Genomic DNA, 19,331 nt, shown 5'->3' with positions numbered 1-19,331 from the left:
TTTCTGAATACTCATCACTAGTGCTTAGCATATCAGAGATTCTTAAAATATTTTAATTATCTGAATAAATGCCATGATGGCATTAAAGTATGTCCAATAAAAGCCAAAGCTATGCTTCGAGCCAATAGTAGTTGCTATTTGATGGTCAGTAAGCTCACCCCAAAGTGGAACAAATCCCTTTGAATGCGGGCCGAGCTTTCATGTTTCTAATAATTATATAAATACTTCTAACTCCCAGAAGGAGATGAAGCATCGCCATTTCAAGGATTAGCTTCATGAGGCAGAGGCTAGAAAAAGATGGACTTGGGAGTGGAGGAGTGCTCTGCAGGACCTGAGACCAGCTTCTTGGGTGGTGGAAGCATAGAGGTGACTTCTCGTGCAGAACTGGGGAGGGGTTCTGAGAAGCTGGTGGAAGAAGTCCCCAAAGAAAGAACTGACAATTTTCCCAGTGGTACGCTCCTGCTTAAAGAAATCACTCACAGGCTTAAGATGAAGAAGGAAAGGAAATCAGTAAGAAGAGTGAAGTAGGATAGTAAGAAAGAGAAGCAATGGAGGCGAGTGGTCATGAAAGGCCTCTAAACACTATAAAAGGCAGGAGCTTTTTAATCACTGCTGTTTTCCTAACTCCCAGTGTGTATCTCCTGATATGTATTTGTTGAATGAATACATCTCATTTGTTGAATGAGAGTGCCAATAAAAATTATTTAAGTCAGAAGTTCTTAGCTTAGACCCAGTAAAGAGGCTTTCAAGGATCCATTAACTTCCTGAAACTGTAGGCGAATTATACACATATATGTGTGCATATGTACTCTGGGACATTTTTATCAGACAGGGTTCAGAGCCCTTAACAGATTATTCAGTGTACTAAGGAGGTAAAAGAGCCTAGATCCCCTGGTTTACAGAAGTGCAAGGGGCTATAGTCTAGATTCAGACTATGATACCCTTCCAGGCAACTTGCAGAATGGCCAAGCCTACCAACCACTGGCTTTAATGAAAGCTCTGCAGGTGAATTTGCGGTGAATCTCACGAAGTGCCTTTCTTCATTTGCACATACCTAGATTCCTACATACACAACTACACAGTGGCTTTCATAAACTACTCCAGACTCATTGGGGTGCACTAAGCAGTTACTGCTCTGAGAATCAAGAGACAAATCTATGTATCTCTTCATTCCTCATTGACTTCATGGCCTAAAGGTTCCACCACTAAAGTAGAATGCTTCCATTAATTCATAAAACCCAGGGTTTTCACTGCAACCTTCAGGCATGGGGGCTGTCCTAATGTCTGGGCTGGGGCTCTATCACATTAGATTCTTCTGTCCCACTTCAGCCTGGGCCAGTCCTTCCTCTCTAAGGGAACCAAGTCCCAACAAGGAATAGCCTCTGGTTGTATTTTTGTTTTTATAAAACATAAGGATTCTCTGTCTACAAGTTACAAAACCTCTCCCAGTCCCATAACATGGCTATTAAGTACTTTCTGAGTTTGTTTCTGGGTAGTGGTTTTGCATATGATTTGGATGCGGTTGAAAGTTTTGTACTAGAGATTTCTCATTGGATTGAGGTCATCTTTAGTTTGCTTTGGATAGCAGCTAATTAAGAAGCTCAGAATCTTGGGTTGTGGTGTTTTTTCGTTAATTTTCACTCTTCTGAAAACCCCTACAGTATTCTAGACAAAGCAGTATTCTATGGCTTGAGAAAAGAGGCAAACATTTCTCCCCCTTCTCTGCCCCAGGTACACTCTGACTTCACCATCTACTGTTGAGCTCCACAGGCAAGATATGGAAAGGAGGGGAGAGAATAAAGGAAAGGGATCAAGGAAAAAGAAAACAAATGGTGGGATATATTCCAGAGATATTTAAATTGTCTCAATTTGGTGATGAGAAGCTACATTTTCCAAGAGCACAGCCAGATGCTATTCACTACATCTGATGTGATACAAAGAAGCCTGGGCAGGGTTTTAGAATTAGACCGTGTTCCTTCAGAGGCTCAAGTGAGGAACCAGACTGAATTTGGAGGTGACCCTGCAAATTGCAGTTCTAAGTGTGATACAGAGCCAACCAGAATTTTGGAAATCTTAGGTCAGAGTGTGATACATTGGCTCCTGGGAGATGAGAATAATTAGCACAATAAAATTCCCAAAGGGCAGAGCGGTGGGAGCTGACATTTACTGAGCACCTTTTATTTCCCAGTCACCGTGCTATGTGACAGCATTGCTATCATTCTGCTGTTCTTACAGGGAAAAGAGAATGTTACAGAGGGTATGGCGGCCTCTGGGGGAACTGACGTGACTTGCTGCTCCCTTCACGTACGTGGGGCAATAAAATTGTAACGTATTACTAAAATCATAAAGATTAAACACTCATTTAGTTTATGGTTAAAGAAGTTTAAAAGTGCTCATTCGAGTAAAAACTCTATTAACATAATTTTCAAATAAATAGCAAAATGGTTGCATCTCTTTTTGGTAGAAAGAAAAAGTACAAGTGATAGATTGTGCATTACAGTATGCAAGATGACTAGGGTCCCCCAAATTTCTATTTCTTTATAAATTTTTATTGATTAAAAGCTCTGGCACACACATTCACACACATATATTTATAAATTTTGGTGTCTTCAATAATGAAAACAACCACTTTTATTTTCTAATTTGAGAGGACAAATGCTCTACAGGGAATCGAGTGGTATAAAGATATATAAACGCACCTGTTCATGAGATTTTAACTTTTCTTTCATAAGATCAGCATTTCTCTTTAGTTGTTCATTTTCACCTGTGTAAAAATCATCAAAGAGTATTCTAACATTCAGCACTTTTCAATCAGTATGGGACTATACTCGACATTTCGTTTCCGTGCATGTAGGTACCCGACACGGCCAACGGCTCTACTGCACGTCTACCACACATGCACAGGGGCCTGGGACTGGAACGCTGAAACAAAATGATTACTGTTCTTCAAGGAACTTCCAGCCCGGTGCTGAGACCGGTGTGTAAGTAGTCATGGTACGTCATGACTGCTCTGCAGTGGCAGTGAGTCTGAAATAGGGCGGGGGCCTGTGGAAGGAAAGTCGAAGTCAGGAAGTGACACACAGAGGAGGAGCCACTTGGGCTGAGACTGCCCCCTGTTGGAGGAGGGTGTTTCAGATGCAGAAAACCGTACAGAAGACTTTGGCCTTGAGTGAGTGTGTCACGTTTGGTGGGAAAATTACACTTCGAGTACAGTATTGTTGGAGTGCACACTCTGAGGAAGATGTGCTAAATAGGTTGGGGCCATATCCTAACAGGAGGTCGACATATTCTATGTGAATGCTTTCAATTTTATTTTACAGGGTCACCAAAAATTTTTACAGTCATCAGAGAATTTCGGACAGTGAAGTGAAATAGTTACAGTTAAAGAGATTATCTGGCAATATGCAGAGGATGAATGGGAAGGTTTTGAACCTAGCGGAATGGGTACCAGGAAAGACACCAAGTAAGAAACACCAGGAGCCGAAGTCAGGTCAGTGGCAGTGGGAGACAAAATGAAAATGAGGTAACTATTTAGACCAGAGAATTATCAGGAGCTTTGGTGACTGATTAGATAGCAGAGGCAAAAGAGAAGGGGAACTCTGCCTTTGGGCTTCTGGTTTGGTAACTGAAAAATTGTCAACAGCTCAGGAAAGTTAAAAGGAGGAGACTTTTAAGAGAGAAATAATAGATCTGGATATTTACCACGCTGAACTTGGAATGGTTGAGATACCCAGGACAAAGCTGCTGGGGGGTCGAGAAACAGGTAGGGGTGGCCAAAGGAAGAATAGCTGATAGGGAGACTGCGACGTGTCCAGAGATGCAGGAGAGAGTGGTACAAAGCCAAGAGGTTCAAGGGGTTATAATCAATGGCAGTAAATGCAATAAATAGGGTCAAGTGAAAGTACTTGGAATGAAAACTTCGGGAGATGCCCAACTGTTCTAAGTTAAACACTGGGTAAAAGTGACTAAATAGAGACATTGATTGCAGACTATTATTTACAGACTATAATGCAAACCTTGAGGTTTGATTATAAAAGGAAAGAGTGAGGATAGTTAAAGGGAATAAATCCAAAGTCAAGGGAACTTGGTCGTCTTGTATGTTTAAAAGATGAAAGATATTGTGTGTGGAGGTGGAAGATGGTACAGGGGAAACAAATGGTAATGGAAAAAATACAATCAAAACAATGTAAGAAGCCCTGGCTGGTGTGGCTCAGTGGACTGAGTGTCAGCCTGCGAACTGAAAGGTCGCCAGTTTGATTTCTAGTCAGGGCACATGCCTGGGTTGTGGGCCAGGTTCCCAGTTGGGGGCACGCAAGAGGCAACTGATTGATGTATCTCTCGCATGTAGATGTTTCTCTCCCTCTTTCTCCCTCCCTTCTGCTTCCCCTCTCTATAAAAATAAATAAAAATTCTTTAAAAAAATGTAAAAAGATGAAAGAGACCTGAGTTGTTCAAATGCTGAGAGAAATGGCCAACAGAAAGAGGAAAACGAAAGAAAAGATGGAACAACTGAAGATGCAACATTCCAGGAGAGAGAGGTGGAGAGACCAGTGTCCAAAAGTCACAATTCAATGAATGTACTGTACACCTGAGATCTCTGTATTTCACAGTGTGCTAATTGTACTTCATTTAAAAATCTTTTCCCCAAATTCCATCATATTGGTAAAACTAGTCATTAGAGGACTTTACAGTTCAGGGAAAATGGGAATTATCCAAATATAAATCGTCATTCTGTGTTTTATCTTTGGCATTAGGGCTGAGTGAGCTGGCCACAGACAGGGTGGGTGGCTTTCTGTCTGTATGTTACTGAATTGTTATGTGGGAAATTAGCATTAATTGTCCTGAGGGCTTTTATTCTGCACTTAAATATGCTACATTTAAATTTAAACTGGTTTTCAATCAGTTTAAATTCAGTGTGCTGTCAAATGAAATGCTTCCCACCACACCCCTCTCCCATCAGTGTGTTCAACAGTAGTAATTTCCCTTCATCTTGGAGTTGCCTCGACCTTAATGACATTTTGGGCAAATTAAAAAACTCTGCAGTGATTTCCATTATTAAACGTCCAGGTCAGTTTAAAACTCTGATTTCCTATTTCAAACGTGAAAGTTTTCATAGCCCTTGTCACTGTCCAGATCTGCAGGTGGAAGGACTCAGGGGAAGTGGATGGAGGAGGAGCCAGGTTTTGCCCTCTCTGCTCTGCCCTCCCTGGTCTCGGTCTCGGGGGTTGGGGGGAGAGACAGAGAAGAGATTCTGGATAACTTCCAGGCTTCTGGTATTCTCCGATGGTTGTGACTTGCTTCTGTGGGCCAATCAAAGCAAGAGTTGGAATTCACCCCAACTTTTGGTAACGTGAGCAGTTTTCTTTAGAATGTGAGAATATTTCACTTAAAAATTAAAATAAAAATCTTGGGCTTTACTTACCAGTTTAATAGGAAAAATCCCACTCAACATCCTATTATACTCCTCCTCCCACACACTACAGCCTCAACATAACATAGAACACTAGTCAAAACAATGACAAATCAGTAAAGATTTTTGACGCTGTCTGAGCGATGCTTTAGGAAGGTCTGTCTCACAGCACAGCAACGTTGAAGGAGACCTTGGAAATGGAGTCTACTTATGTAACTACTGCAGAAGCATGGCTAAGAGGTAATGAGTGTGAGTTTTGGGGGTAAAAATTGATAGTTTTGGGGAGGAAGAGCAACCAATTACTGTAAAGTTGGGAGTCTTAGTAACTGGGAGAATGAAGGCATTTGGGACAGAAAGAGAAAAGCCAGAACTATATTTACAGGGGAAGATGATAGGTAACAAAATATCCATTAAAATGCAGCATTATCCATTAAAATGAAAGTAAAATTATAAAATCAATTTGTTTTCAAAGATTATAGTCAGATGTTTGGAAGGGTCATATTTAAATATACAGGGCTTAATCTTGATGGTGGCTTCAGTTTTACAAAAATTTTGTTGGAAAAATTATCTTCTGTGTTTTTCTCCATGCTTCTAACTTCTGGATCATACATATGCACATATACACACATTCTCATATTCTTAGTTATACTTTTGCCCATTAAAAAAGTTTCGTTCATCTCTGCTGATCAATTTGTAGAGCTCTTTGTATATTGTAGATATGATACATTGGTATTTGAAAACATTTTTTCAAATAATTATTTGGTTTTTTTACTTTTGTGTGACAAAAATAACATGCCAAGTTCTTTTTCATTGCTGTTATTGTTGGTGCTCTTGTGCATAAGCAAGTATCTTAGGTATATTTTCTCCTTTACATGGCATCTGAGGTTCCCAGATTGGTTAAGATATGCCACAGTGCTAGGTTGTACATGTTGTATCCTAGATTTTCTTTTAAGTTTTTATTCTTTTTTTAAACTAAAGTCTTTCATCCACCTGGAATTTATTTTTGATGTGGTAGGAAAGAGTCCAACTTTCTTTTCTTCCAGATGGAAAGCTAGTTGTATGTGTACCTTATGTTAAAATGCTATTCTTTTTCCAATAAATTGAAATATTCCTTGTGTCATATATTACATTAACAAATATTGGGGCCTTTCTAGAATCTAGTTCTCTATTCTTCCCATGGATGTATTTTTCAATCTCTATGCCGATACCATATTGATTTCATTCTAACAGTTTCAGGGCATGTCGTTATCTGGTCATCAAAGTCCCCCTTCCCTGTAATCTTCTTATTTTTCATAGTTTTCTTGTTCATTCTCGTTTTTCTTATTTGTTTCTTTTGTTAAATTAACTTTAAGCTTATTTTGTACAATCTTTTCCACCACCCAAAATTCAGTACTTTAATTACATTAAATGTGTTTATTAACTTGAGGAAAATGGACATTTTAATAACAAAAAGTGTCCCTTCTGCCAGGAAAATTGATCAATCCTCTAAATCAGGGGTGTCAAACTCATTTTCACCGGGGGCCACATCAGCCTCGTGGTTGCCTTCAAAGGGCTGAATGTAATTTCAACTCTTTAACAGTTAAGGAGTAGTTATAGTTATACAGTCCTAAAATTATTTCGGCCCTTTGAAGGCAACCACGAGGCTGATGTGGCCCCCGGTAAAAAAGAGTTTGCACCCCTGCTGTAAATGTTATACTACTTGCATATTACCTGGCTTTGACATACCTATAAGTAGGCTAAATAGAACCACATGACTGATCTGTGAATGAAAGCCATCTACTGAAGAAGTAGATAACCTCCTTAATACTTTATATTATACTTTGGTTGGCTCTATGTTGGCTTTCATCTATAGTACAGTCAACATATGATTATTGTTAGGACTGCTTTTTTCCATCATCCTACCAGACCCTGCGTTAGATTTCGAAACATATGACTACTTCCTTAAGGTATAAGGTTTTTGTTACTCTGGCTAGACTAGTGATAAATTTAAAGAGCATTTTGTGTCACTGTAGAATCCACCTGATCCTGATATCTCACAAGTAATCTTTCTCTAACCTAGCCAAAAGCTACTTTAATTTCTTGGATTCTAGTAATTTCGCAACACGTTTTTCTAAAACTGGTTAATCTCCATTGGCATCAAACAGGGAGGAAAATCCTTAAAAGTGCACTGTTTTCAGATTCATTATATACATTTAGTGAGTTGGCTTTCTTTGGTATCATTGATGATTGATTGCTTAGCTTTGTAAAAAGTTCATTCTACAATCTAAATATTTTTACATTACAGGTTCTTACTTGGTTGCCTGAATAAAGACTGTTGATTTAAATTGAGATCATTCACAAGTGGCATTTACTCAGATTCTGTACAAGTTTTTGTCTTGTAATAAACTGAGTGTTTTTATTTTATTTTTTAAAAATCAGATAATGATAGTTATATAACTGACCAATTTTTTTTTGTCTTATTTTGTTTTGCCTTGTTTTCTAAAAAATTTAGAATTAATTTTTATGCAATACTGCACAACCATCTGGAACCACTCTATGGCCTAAATAAGCAAATTAACCATATAATCTTGCAAATCAAATGGCTGAAATGAAAGAAGCGAAAGACAGGTAGCTCACACCCATCACCTTGCCCCAGCCGAGGCCTACAGAAGCACTGGGAAATGAAATCAGTGAGTTGCTTCTTCTCAGGGAATACCCGTTTTCAGGAAGAGCTACTTAAAAATTTGTACTCCCACACCTGCACAAAGATGGTAATGTGACTAGTGGACAATATCTGATATCCTTTCACAAAGAAATACTGTATCCATTATTGAATTATAATAGACTTTCTGGAAATTAAACAAATTGGCTTCTGGTAGTTAAAAAACTTTTCTGGTAGATGTTTTATTGAAACAAAATCCTGAAAACAGGTAAACTGAGTATCATTTAAATCCTGAAATAAGAAGACTGTAAATAAATATGTTCATGTATTTTTTAAATGCAGCTAAGTGTTGTATTTAGTCACAGAGAAGGGAAAATTTGTTCTGAGCCATCAGCATTGAGATTGGAAAATGAAAGCCAAACCACACGTGGGGTGGGAATGAAACACTGGAAAAAATGAGCAGAATGCTAGTAGCAAGGAAAGTGAAAATCTATGGGCTGTATGGGGATCAGAAGCCTGCAGCCATCAGCCAAAAGGAAGGGCGTTGGAGATGGTATGGTTCCTCATCTGTTACCCTTCTTAATCTCCAGAACAGCAATCAGCAGTATATGGATATGGAGGTGAACCCTTTCTGTGCTGCAGTTGCTTTTTGACGGTGGAAGGGCAAAGTCTCCTAATACAATTTCTGTATTTATATCATTAACATTAAGGAAATATTTTAAGGAAAGCAATGGTGGGGGGGAGTAAGAACTAATAGTAATTCTTAAAAAAAAGTTAAATATCAATTATAACATTATGAATAAAGAATAATATGCCAAATCAAATAAATGGCATGTAAGATTATTATATCTCACTATGTAAAGTGATACTTTACATAGGTGAATAAAAAAGTGAACAACTTTACATAGGTTAAGAAAAGTGAATACTTTACCTACCTATGTAAAGTATTCTCATGATAGAAGCAGAAGACTAAGGGGAGGAATCTGTTGGGAGGGACCCTGAAGGCAGTTTAGTTTAACCTCCCATCCAGGGGGAGGGAAACCCCACCGACACTGCGCCGCGGCTAAGTCCGCACAGGACAGAACGCTTGGTGGCTTTCTGGGCGTCAGTGGTAGGCCTACTGGGTGAGCCTGCCTAGCAGCAGTCAGGAAGGCTGAACGTGCCAGCTCCACTCACACAAACATAGCCTCAGTCTGTGAGGAAAACTTACACAGGAAACAATCACTGCTGTTCGAGCAGAATGTTCATCACGCAACTGCTAGACCAGGAAGTACCTGCCCTTCAAAGCTGGGCCTGGGTTACTAGAGGCCGCGAGCACTGTCACGGCAGATTGTGAAACCCTGGTGTCCTCGTCAGACTATGACCGAATTGTTCTGTTCAGCACGGAATTTTGGATTTCACAGTAAGTGAGGAAGATATTAAGTAGTAAGGAGTCCTTCCCTTTGCTGATAAATTTACAAGACCAAGTTAAAAGAAACTATCAACAATGTAAAAACTCTCTATTTTTAAAGGTGCTCAAACATATATATTTTTAGATTTTATTTTTTCTAACTTACCTTTCAAATTATGTTGATATTCAATTGTCTGTTGTAGCCCTTTTATCATATTATGAAGAGTAGCACTTTCTAAAACAAAAATAGATAAATTTGTTTGAAGATTATTTGCTTTCATTTTGGAATTATTCTCTCAAAATTGAAATACATAAAATAAAATAATACTTAACTGACAATGATCAGATCTTAATAAGGCAGCCAGGCATCTCGAAGTAAATTACGTAACAGTGACTCTGTCATCACCCTTTAAGGCCAATGCAATTCAGGATTTAGTAAAGATGTACTAAGGCACAGAAACCCTGGACATAGGGAGGCCCTCACTGTGCCCTAGCAACAGCTGCCCCAGAAGTCAGGCATGCGTGGAACTGCCTGGGGACTCTGAGGAGTGTATCCCTGCGAGTTTCCCATGAAAGAACAGCCCAAGGACAAAGAGTCGAGGCAAATTAAGATAGAGAACCAGAGCTGGTGAGGTGTCATTTGGGTAAGATAATGCCTTTCCTCTTTGCTGTCCTCGTACTTTTATGCCTCAGTCCCAGGGCAAGGGAGTGGCAATAAAAGGAGTAAAATCTCAATGTGCTTCTACAGGACATCGGCACTTTGGTGCCAGTGACTTCTGCCGCAGTGGGGGATAACGCCTCCCTTGCAAGCTGAGTGCCCGGATAAGCGCATAAAGCTTTCAGTATTCTCTTGGATATCAGCAGCAACAGCTAAACCTTTGATGGGGAGCAAAAGTGGGGGAAACTTCTGAAACTTTAATCAGTCTGCTTGGCTCTAAGTTCCAGGGTAGCAGGGACTATTTTGTTTCATTTACCATTTCTCCCTAATACGCAGGGCAGTTGTGGTCCAAATAGGCACTCCATAAATATTCGTGGAGTGACTGATTCACAGACAGGCAGTACCAATGTAAGCCAAAGCCAGAAAGGAGTAGAGAAACTCTAGTCTTAAAATGATACCATATGTTTTATTACTATTCTAAGGGCTTTGCAAATATTTAATCACTTAACCCTCTTAACCCAATGAGGAACTTCCTAGTATTTGCTTCATTTTACACACGAGGAAATGGACACACCAAAGGTTAGTAAATTGCCCAAGGTCCCACTTATAACTAGGAAGTGGTAGAGCTAGAACGTGAACCCCAGCAGCCCAGCACTAGTCTACGATTTTAACTACTTCACTGACACCAAGAAGGCGAGCTTAGGAGAAATTCTTCAGAGTAATATGTGTAAACTGAGGTTCTGGAAAGGGAACAAGAACAGAACCAAAGACTCCTTGTGGTAGTTACTGGGATCTATTGCATTTTTACTACAAGGTTAGGAAACATATGTTGCACTAACGAATTTCAGTTTATAATTATACTAGCTAAATATATACTGATTAATAACTTCATAAGATAACAATATTTTTTAAAAGAAACATAACTTTAAGGTTGAAAGGCAATTTTACTTCTATGCACTTGGCTTAATTAGTAAATAGTAAGCCTTATTCTCTTTCTTCCAGTTTCACAGGCCCATGGCCAATATTCAGCTGGTATGCACTGGTATGACATACTAACCAGCTGCCATTCTAGTTGGCATGTTTTGATGGTTAAGTTGTGAATATCACATTTGTATTAAATAAGTTGCCTAGTTATAATAATAGTACCATTTATTGAATGTTTACTCTGCCAGGCATTGTACTAAGTGCATCAAAAACACCACCTCAGGCCTGGTTAGTGTGGATCACTGCTTTGAGCGCCGCCTGCGAATCCAAAGATCGCCAGCTCAGTTCCCACACAGGGAACATGCCTGGGTTGCAGGCCATGTCCCCAGCTGGGGGCGTGCGAGAGGCAACCAACAGATGTATCTCTTGCACATCCATGTTTCTCTCCCTTTCTTTCTCCCTCTTTTCCCCTCCTTCTAAAAATAAATACATTAAGATCTTAAAAAACAAAACAAAAACAAAAATGCCACCTCAGAAGTTGGTATCATTATCCTGATTTTACAGAAGCAGCAAATCATCCATGGAGATCTGGTGACTTGCCAAATATTCCCCAGTCAGTATGTGGAAGGTAGAGAGAGAGAAACACGGGTTTCTCTCATTTCAAATCTGTGCTCTTATTCTGCTTATCCACTTCTTCCTCAGGGACTGAGGTAGCTGATGCCACCGTGGAACTGTGAGTTGGAGGACCTGGCTTAGACTTTCCTCCTTCACTTGCAAGCTATGCCACCCTGGCTAAGCTGTGTAGCCTATTTGAGCTTATATTCTTCATCTGCAAAATAAAAGTACGGGTGATACCCATCCTACCTCATGTAGAAGACTGTTCTCATGCATAAGACTGTTCTGACAACCAGATGATATGCACTTCCTAAATTCACTCTCAAGTATTTGTGGGGGTCGATGCTAGCACGGCTCTCCCACCACCCGCCGTGAGGGATGGCCAGGGGGCCCTAGGCCAGAGCAATGCGTATTGTTTTGGGAATGGATTGTAACTCCCTCCTCATCTCCTTTTGTCCTCCTCTTGTCCTGTGACTGCTTCTTGACCCTGTCACACACTGAATTAATGGGGTTTAGAGTCACACGTGTCCCCTTCGTCTGGGACCCTTCTAGCTAGTGAGCCCCAGCCTGGAGGCGGTGCATGCTCTCTCAGCGACCCGCCGGCGCTGCGCCGCCCTGTGATGTGAGCGGTAACGGGCATGTGCACATCCGCCAGTCGTCCAGGTGGTTTTCTCGGAATATCGGGAACATGAAGCAGCTCCTCAATTCGGAGCTCCTGTGCTACAGTATTCCACACAGTTACTGCTGCTGTTATTATCTCTCCTTTATGCCCCTCAACAATTTGTACGTGTCTCTTTTCTTCCTTTATCATCTCGCACTTTAGGTATTTGTGTTCTCTCCCACTGGACAGTAGACCCGTTCAGGAAAAGATGATACCTTTTTATTTTGACATCCCTTGGATCTAACTTGGTGACAATTTCCTAAGTGTTCAATAGTTTTTTTATTTCTTGACTAAATGAAAGCACCGATACTGTGTGGGGAGAATGCAAATCTCCACTGTCAGTGAGGTCCTGCGTGCAGTCTTCACCTGCACTAACAGACATTAAAGTATTCTGCAGAAGTTAAGAGCTCTGTGGAGTTAAAAGATTCTGCTATTGTGGTTTTTCACTTCTCCATTTCTCCCCACACTCCCTCTACCATTCCCACCACCCATCCAGACAAAATTCCCACCGTCCTCCACTTTTTTCTCTCTTGCTATTTCCCAGTAACAGAATGAGGGATAAATTACATTTGACAATACCCACTTCACGGATGTTACTGTGCTAGCTGCTACAGTTAAAAATGTAGGAGGCATAGGCTCAGCTATCACTTGCTTTTTGTGTTTTTTAGAGGCATGAAATCAGTAATTCATGGAATATGGTAACTGAGGTTTCCTCAGTAATCAATCAGCAAATTAAAAACAGCTCCCTGAAATTGAAAGTAGGCTAAATGTTAAAACATGTGCATTTCACAATTTGAACACAAGGTGGCCCTCCCAACACGTTTTTTTTTAAACAGAAACTGGCTCAATAAGGAATTGTCTCTTACTCATTGTTCTAAAATAAAGAATGTCCCCACTCATTATTTCAGAATAATGGCTTTCAATTTTCTTTGCAAACATTCACCCATTATCATTTATACTGGACTTCATAATGAAATTTGAACAATACTACAGTCCTGTTCAATTCTTAAAAACTAGAGGTCAGAATATTAAGCTACTTATACTATCTAATTTAGTAAATCAGTGACTATTTTGAGCTCAGATTTGGGCTCTACCATTAACTAGCACTTTTCTCATTAACACCTATTTCATAAAGCAGTTGGAAATGTTAAAACAATTATGCAAGGAAGTAATTTTTACAGTACTGGGTTCTCAACTCTAATACTATTTACCATGTTGAAATGGCAAAGAAATTATTTTCTGGTGCCAGATGTGCAAAAGAAAATTATCACAATCTCATTCGTTATTGTTGAACAAATTCAATCATCTATATAGTTTGTTCTTCTTTTCTAAATAAATTCATACACACTGGACTCTGTAAGGGGTCATTTTTACTTGTTCACTTATTTCCACTGTGTATTATTCAGCAAAAAGGTATTTAGATTTAAAATAATTAGAATTAAGATGTTTCAAAAGTATTTATTTTTTCAAATATAAAATACACATGGTACACGAGTATAGTGCAAAGTGACTCTCTCCAATCCCTGCCCCCAAACCAACCAGTGTCCCCTGCTCCAAGGCAAGCACCTCAGAGAAACAGCACCTCCTCAGTGAGCGGCCTTCTCAGAAGGGAGCCCAGCCTCTCAGGCACAGAGTGGGTGCAGGTGAAGCTGAGGGGGTGGCCACTGGGCGCTGAGTGAAAAGTGGCCTAGGAGTCTCAAAAAACAGTGCAGCCCTGGCTGGTGTGGCTCAGTGGATTGAGCCCTGAACCTGCGAACCAAAGGGTCGCCTGTTTGATTCCCAGTCAGGGCACATGCCTGGGTTGTGGGCCAGGTCCCCAGTAGGGGGCATGTGAGAAGCAACCACACATTGATGATTCTCTCCTTCTTTCTCTTTCCCTTCCCCCATCTAAAAATAAATAAAATCTAAAAAAAAAAAAGATAGTGCATCAGCCTAGCACAGTCCATTTTTAACACTAAAATTTTTGACCCATCTGAAATTTCTTTTGACCTGTCTTGAAATTTCTTTTTAGAGGCAGGAATTCAACTGTATTTTTTTCCCATGGTTTTGAAGGCCTGGATTGATTCTTGGATTTGCCATTTGTTAGCCAAGTGGCCTCAGACAGATTATTTAACTTCTTTTATCTTATTTTTCTTCATTACCGAGGTGGAGTAATAACACCAGTCTTATCTGTCTTTCAGGGCTATATTAAGGATAAAATGATAGTCTAGAAAGTGCTATGTGAATTTAAAATATTTTACAAATGTATGGGGCAATATTATCACCGTTATACCAAAACACACTCTCATTAGAATTAGTATTTCTTCAGGTAGCAAAGAAAACTAACCTTCTTTAAGTGAGACCTCCTTTGTTTGCATTCCTTTTAATAAACAGTTAGTTTTTTCCAACTGCATATCCAATATATTGTTCTTTCCAGTGGTTTCTATCATTTTCTGTAGAAGAAACAATGTGTATCATTACCAAGTCAATGCTGTTATTTTGGCTTTCTTACCTAAGTATATAAAGACTATCGTACTCTTATAAAATACAAACCACTTTATACCTGCAAGTATAATTAAGTCTGACATAACTTGTACCCCCTTCTTTCCAACTGTTGAACCCTTAGTCCTATGGTTAACAATTCCTTAAGCATGTTTCCAAAATATTTTATGGTTATACAACTATAGGGAAGGACCATACTATACTGTTCTGTACTTTGGATTTGCACTTAGTATTATTACCTTGGAAATGAAGTCATATAAACACACATAAGTCTATCTCATTCTTTTTAACAGCTGCATTGAGTTTCATTCATGAATATTATGCAATTTATTTAATTAGTTTCCTATTGAGGAAAATTTGTGTTGTTTCCACATTTTGCTCCTGCAGATAATTAATAAACGTTCCTGAATATATGTCTCTGGTATCTTTGTGAGGAGTACAATAGCTGCCATGTACCCGTTGGACACCCGCAGAAATCACCCATTCATGACCATCCTCGTAGTGTCTATGCCCACTTCCTTATCTTCACCACTTCTGAAATATCTCAAAGCAACTCCCTGACACTAGGTTATTTCATCCACGAATATTACCATCTATGTGTATCTCTAGGAGTTAAGACTCAACAATACAATCACAATACCATTATACATTAAAAATAAATAATATTTCTTATTTAAAATGTTAGATATTTACAAAATAAGCTCCAAAAACTTTGCACCAGTTCCTTTCCCATCAACCGTGCTAAATCTTGTTCTCTCTTATTTTGGTAAGAATCACTTGGTTAAAAAAAAAAAACAAAAACAAGCTCACTGTTTGGGGAAAAAGCTCATAATATCCACCACAATGAAAATTCTTTTATTATGATATTACATTGTACAGATGAAAAGAAGGAAAAGAGAAGAATGATAAGGAGAGAAAACAGAGGTAGGTATTATCCCCCCCCCTTCTCATATGCACTCCCCAAATCTTTAATTTTTCCATCTACATTTTCTCAACAGTGATTCCTGCTCCTCTCCCAGGCAGAGGAGGGGGAAAACCCTTAATATACGCTTGTGGACTTGGTCTACCATGCAACTTGTCCAGAGCTGGGGAGGGGGGACTTCTAATGGGTCTGCTTTTAGGCAAAAGAGAAGGAAAGGAAACAGAACAGGAAATAGTGAAAAACCTTTTAGAGTTCGTCTTAATGGTAAGACATTGAGGATGAGTCTCCTTCAGTTGTCACTCAATCGTTCCTGAGTTTATGAACATCTTACGCATTTAAGTATGTATTTTCCCTTTAACTTTAGCAAAAGTGTATCAGTTATTCATTCCCTTGCCCCCAGAAACATTTAGATGCATTAGTATACATGATCCGAAATCATATATATTTTAAATACATTTTAAAATCATAAAAGGCTTAGCAAAGTTTTCCATGATCTTTACCTGCTCACTTGGGAGCTGTACATTTTTCTTTCTTCCAGCTCCTATACACTTCAACTGTTTGATATCTTTACATACCTTTTCTATCTGGGAGAAGTCATGAATAAGTTTGTCAAGATTCACGCTGGTAATCTTTTTCATACATCCACTGCTGCTGTGATTCATGTCTAAACTAGTGCGGAGTAAATACTGTTAAAACAAACGAACAACAGATGAAATCTAAAGCACTACAAGAGTAGTAATAACTCAAACACTAACGTTTCTTTACTCCACTCACAGAGCATCGACTTGAGCTGCGTTACACTCAGACCATTTGTGCTATACCCAGTGGCAACAGTCAAATGCATTAAGGCTTCTCCATTCCTCTACACCCTCGGTGAGTGTTCGCTAGAGAAATCTAAAATTAGTGCAATGACATATATAACAATTATTTGTCCCTACCATGCAAAAAATTAATTATGCCACTGTTCAACACTCAGCTCCTTGCCATCAGCATAGCTTACTTAAAATCTAATGCATTATTAAATCTGACGAATGATATATAAATATGGGTGTTCTCAATTTAAGGTATTTAAAACATTCGTGTAACTACCATGCCATAAAGGGTTTTTTTGTGGGGTTTTTTTTTTTGCTGTATTTCTTGGTACTGTACTTATTGCCATGGAATGGATTGTGAACTCCCTCCAAATTCATATGATGAAGTGCTGAACCCCCGGTGACCTGCAGAGGGAAGGTCACGTGAGCACATGGTGAGAAGGTGGCCATCTGCACCTCACAGAGGGGGCCCTCGCCAGACACCAACCCTGCTGGCACTTCATTTGGAACTTCTCAGCCTTCAGAACTGTGAGAAAATAAATTTCTGCTGTTTAAGCCACCCAGTGTGTGGCATTTTGTTGTAACGCTAGAGGGGAGGGGAACACACCTGTTTTTCATATTTTTGTTTGGTAACCTGTTTGGTAAACAAAAGACATATGGAAATTAATATGCTCAAAGCAATCACTCTGTATTTCTGTTCTCTTGTTATTTTGTCTAAGAATAACCTTTGAGTATAGCTGACTGTTGAAGTGAAGAAGAGTTTTGGTTTTAGTCCTATGGAACCAATCATAAGAAATCCAGTAAAGACGGAGAAATTGACTTTTGCAAACCAGTCAGCACTTATATTTAGGGGCAAGAGAGTGTCTAGAAAAATCAAGATTAATACAATCTAAAAGTATGAGACACTTGTGTTCACACTTTTCTGTAGCAGAGGAAGGGGAAAATACAAATTTCAATTTTAGCCACTCTAGGTGGAGGAAAGTGGCAAGCAGTCCAAAGTGAAAGGTAAGTGAAATCCCCAAAGCAATTACTCAAAGTAATTTTTTTTGGGGGGGGTGAAATATTGTTTAAAATAAGGTACACCAAAACACAGACATTGCTTGACAATTTGTTATTTCATTAAAAAATCCCACTTCCACCCCTGGCTGTTGTGACTCAGTGGCCTGAGTGCCCGCTGGCAAACCGAAGGGTCTCCAGTTCAATTCCCAGTCAGGGAACATGCCTGGGTTGTTAGCCACGTCTCCAGTAGGGGGCGCAGGAGAGGCAACCACACATTGATGTTTCTTTCTCCCTCCCTTCCCCTCTCTCTAAAAAGTAAATAAAATCTTTTTTAGAAATCCCATTTCCTTACTCTTTTAAATATATTCTTTGAACAACTATCAGTGGTTTTTAAATCTGAGAGAACTTTAGTTGAATATTTTAAGTTTATTGAATTACTTTCTTGTGCATCAAATGTACAAGTAAAACTATATAAAATCCCTTAAATAGTCAAAACTTTATCCTTAAGGCAGGAGAATAATTGGAATAGCATCCCAAGAAAAATACAGTGAAATTCTTCTTGGAGTAAAAATTTAAAAATCATCTCTATTTGACATACTGTTATTATTTAATAGAACTATATAATAATCTTAAATAGCTAATGCAAAATTCTCCTTAACATTTTTTTTTCCCTTTTGGTTCCTAGCATTTTCAATAAAAAAGGTTTACCAGGCTTTTGTCTCAGAACGTGGCTCCTGAACAAAATTCATTTCAATCTGAGCTTAGTTCTCCACGCGTTGCTTTCCCCTCGCGAGGCCCCGGGAGAGTTTCCCTCGCCAAACCGTCCCCAAGCTTCCCCGGCAGGGGTTGCAAGCCGTCCTTCGCCCCCCGGCCCCGCACCGCCCCCCTCCACCTCCCAGCTCCGAGCGCCTCTGCGGCCGTGACGTGGCCTCCCGCCCGCTGCACCCGGCGTCCAGCGGGCGGCTCGCGGCCTGGCCGCGTCTCTGCTGAGAAGCAGAAGCGGACTGGGGGCCGTCGGGGCCCAGCTGCAAGCGCCCGGCCGGCGGCGCCCGCCCCGCTGACTTCTCTGGCTCCACCCGCTCGCCTCCGGACAAGCTCGGGGTCCCCTCCACACCCCCCGCGGGTGCGCGCTCAGCCTCGAAGCCCGGCTCCCCGCTCCCCCCGCCCGCACCCCGCGTCCTTAGCGGCCTCTCGCCGATGCAGACCGAGCGCCGCCGGCGTGGCCGAGGTGGCTGGGCCCACACCCTCTTCCGGCCCCGGGGCCTGGGGGAGTGGAGAGAGTATCTCCACACCCGCGAAGAGCGGGAACTGCGAATCCGCCGAGCACGGGCCCGGGCTCCGAACAGTCCCGGGCTCCCGGGTCTCGTCGGTGGGCCGGTCCGACGCCGATAGGCCTCCCCGCTGCGGGAAGCACGTTCCCGCGACTAAGGGCCCGCCCTCCGCCCGGCCCCACACGCGCCCCTGGCCCAGCCGCCGGCCTTACCTCCCTGGCTTTCGCTCCCCACCCCGCACCGAGTGCTTCTTAGGTATTCTCCTGGTTTCTAGAACATGACAACACCAGTGTCTGCCAGATCAATAGTTACTTCCCTACCCCAAGAATACATCACACTGATTTAAGTTTTGATTAGTGAGTCAGCACCATTGAATAATAATCCTTCCTTATTCCAGTAACTGATAGGTAGGCTTAAATAACAGAACCAGGGACTGCGGTAGTCACGAGAGGGAGATGAAAGCGCGAACACAATCCCGCGCGGCAGCCCGCAGTCAGTCAATGGAAATGGTTTTCCACCTGGAGAGTTTTGTCTTGGTAGCTCGGTG

The 19,331-nt window shown here is 40.6% G+C and overlaps 1 protein-coding gene across 2 annotated transcripts in view; it reads right to left on the bottom strand.

Annotated features, from left to right (window-relative positions):
• Positions 1-19,331, bottom strand: part of CCDC152 (coiled-coil domain containing 152) — a 24,647-nt gene extending 5,316 nt beyond the window's left edge. The window contains exons 1-5 of one of the 2 annotated variants that reach the window (XM_053914618.1): positions 18,997-19,331; positions 16,278-16,388; positions 14,626-14,731; positions 9,608-9,676; positions 2,700-2,764 (exon numbers count right to left, since the gene is read on the bottom strand). In XM_053914618.1, coding sequence (XP_053770593.1) covers positions 2,700-2,764; positions 9,608-9,676; positions 14,626-14,731; positions 16,278-16,364 — 327 coding nt within the window. In that variant the 5' untranslated portion in view covers positions 16,365-16,388; positions 18,997-19,331. Of the gene's footprint in view, positions 1-2,699; positions 2,765-9,607; positions 9,677-14,625; positions 14,732-16,277; positions 16,389-18,718; positions 18,889-18,996 lie in introns of those variants that run through there. The other variant, XM_024578596.3, reaches the window with a different exon arrangement.

This window comes from Desmodus rotundus, chromosome 1 (assembly GCF_022682495.2).
Source record: "Desmodus rotundus isolate HL8 chromosome 1, HLdesRot8A.1, whole genome shotgun sequence".
Lineage (NCBI taxonomy): Eukaryota > Metazoa > Chordata > Mammalia > Chiroptera > Phyllostomidae > Desmodus > Desmodus rotundus.
This window is presented reverse-complemented; position numbering and strand designations above follow the sequence as displayed.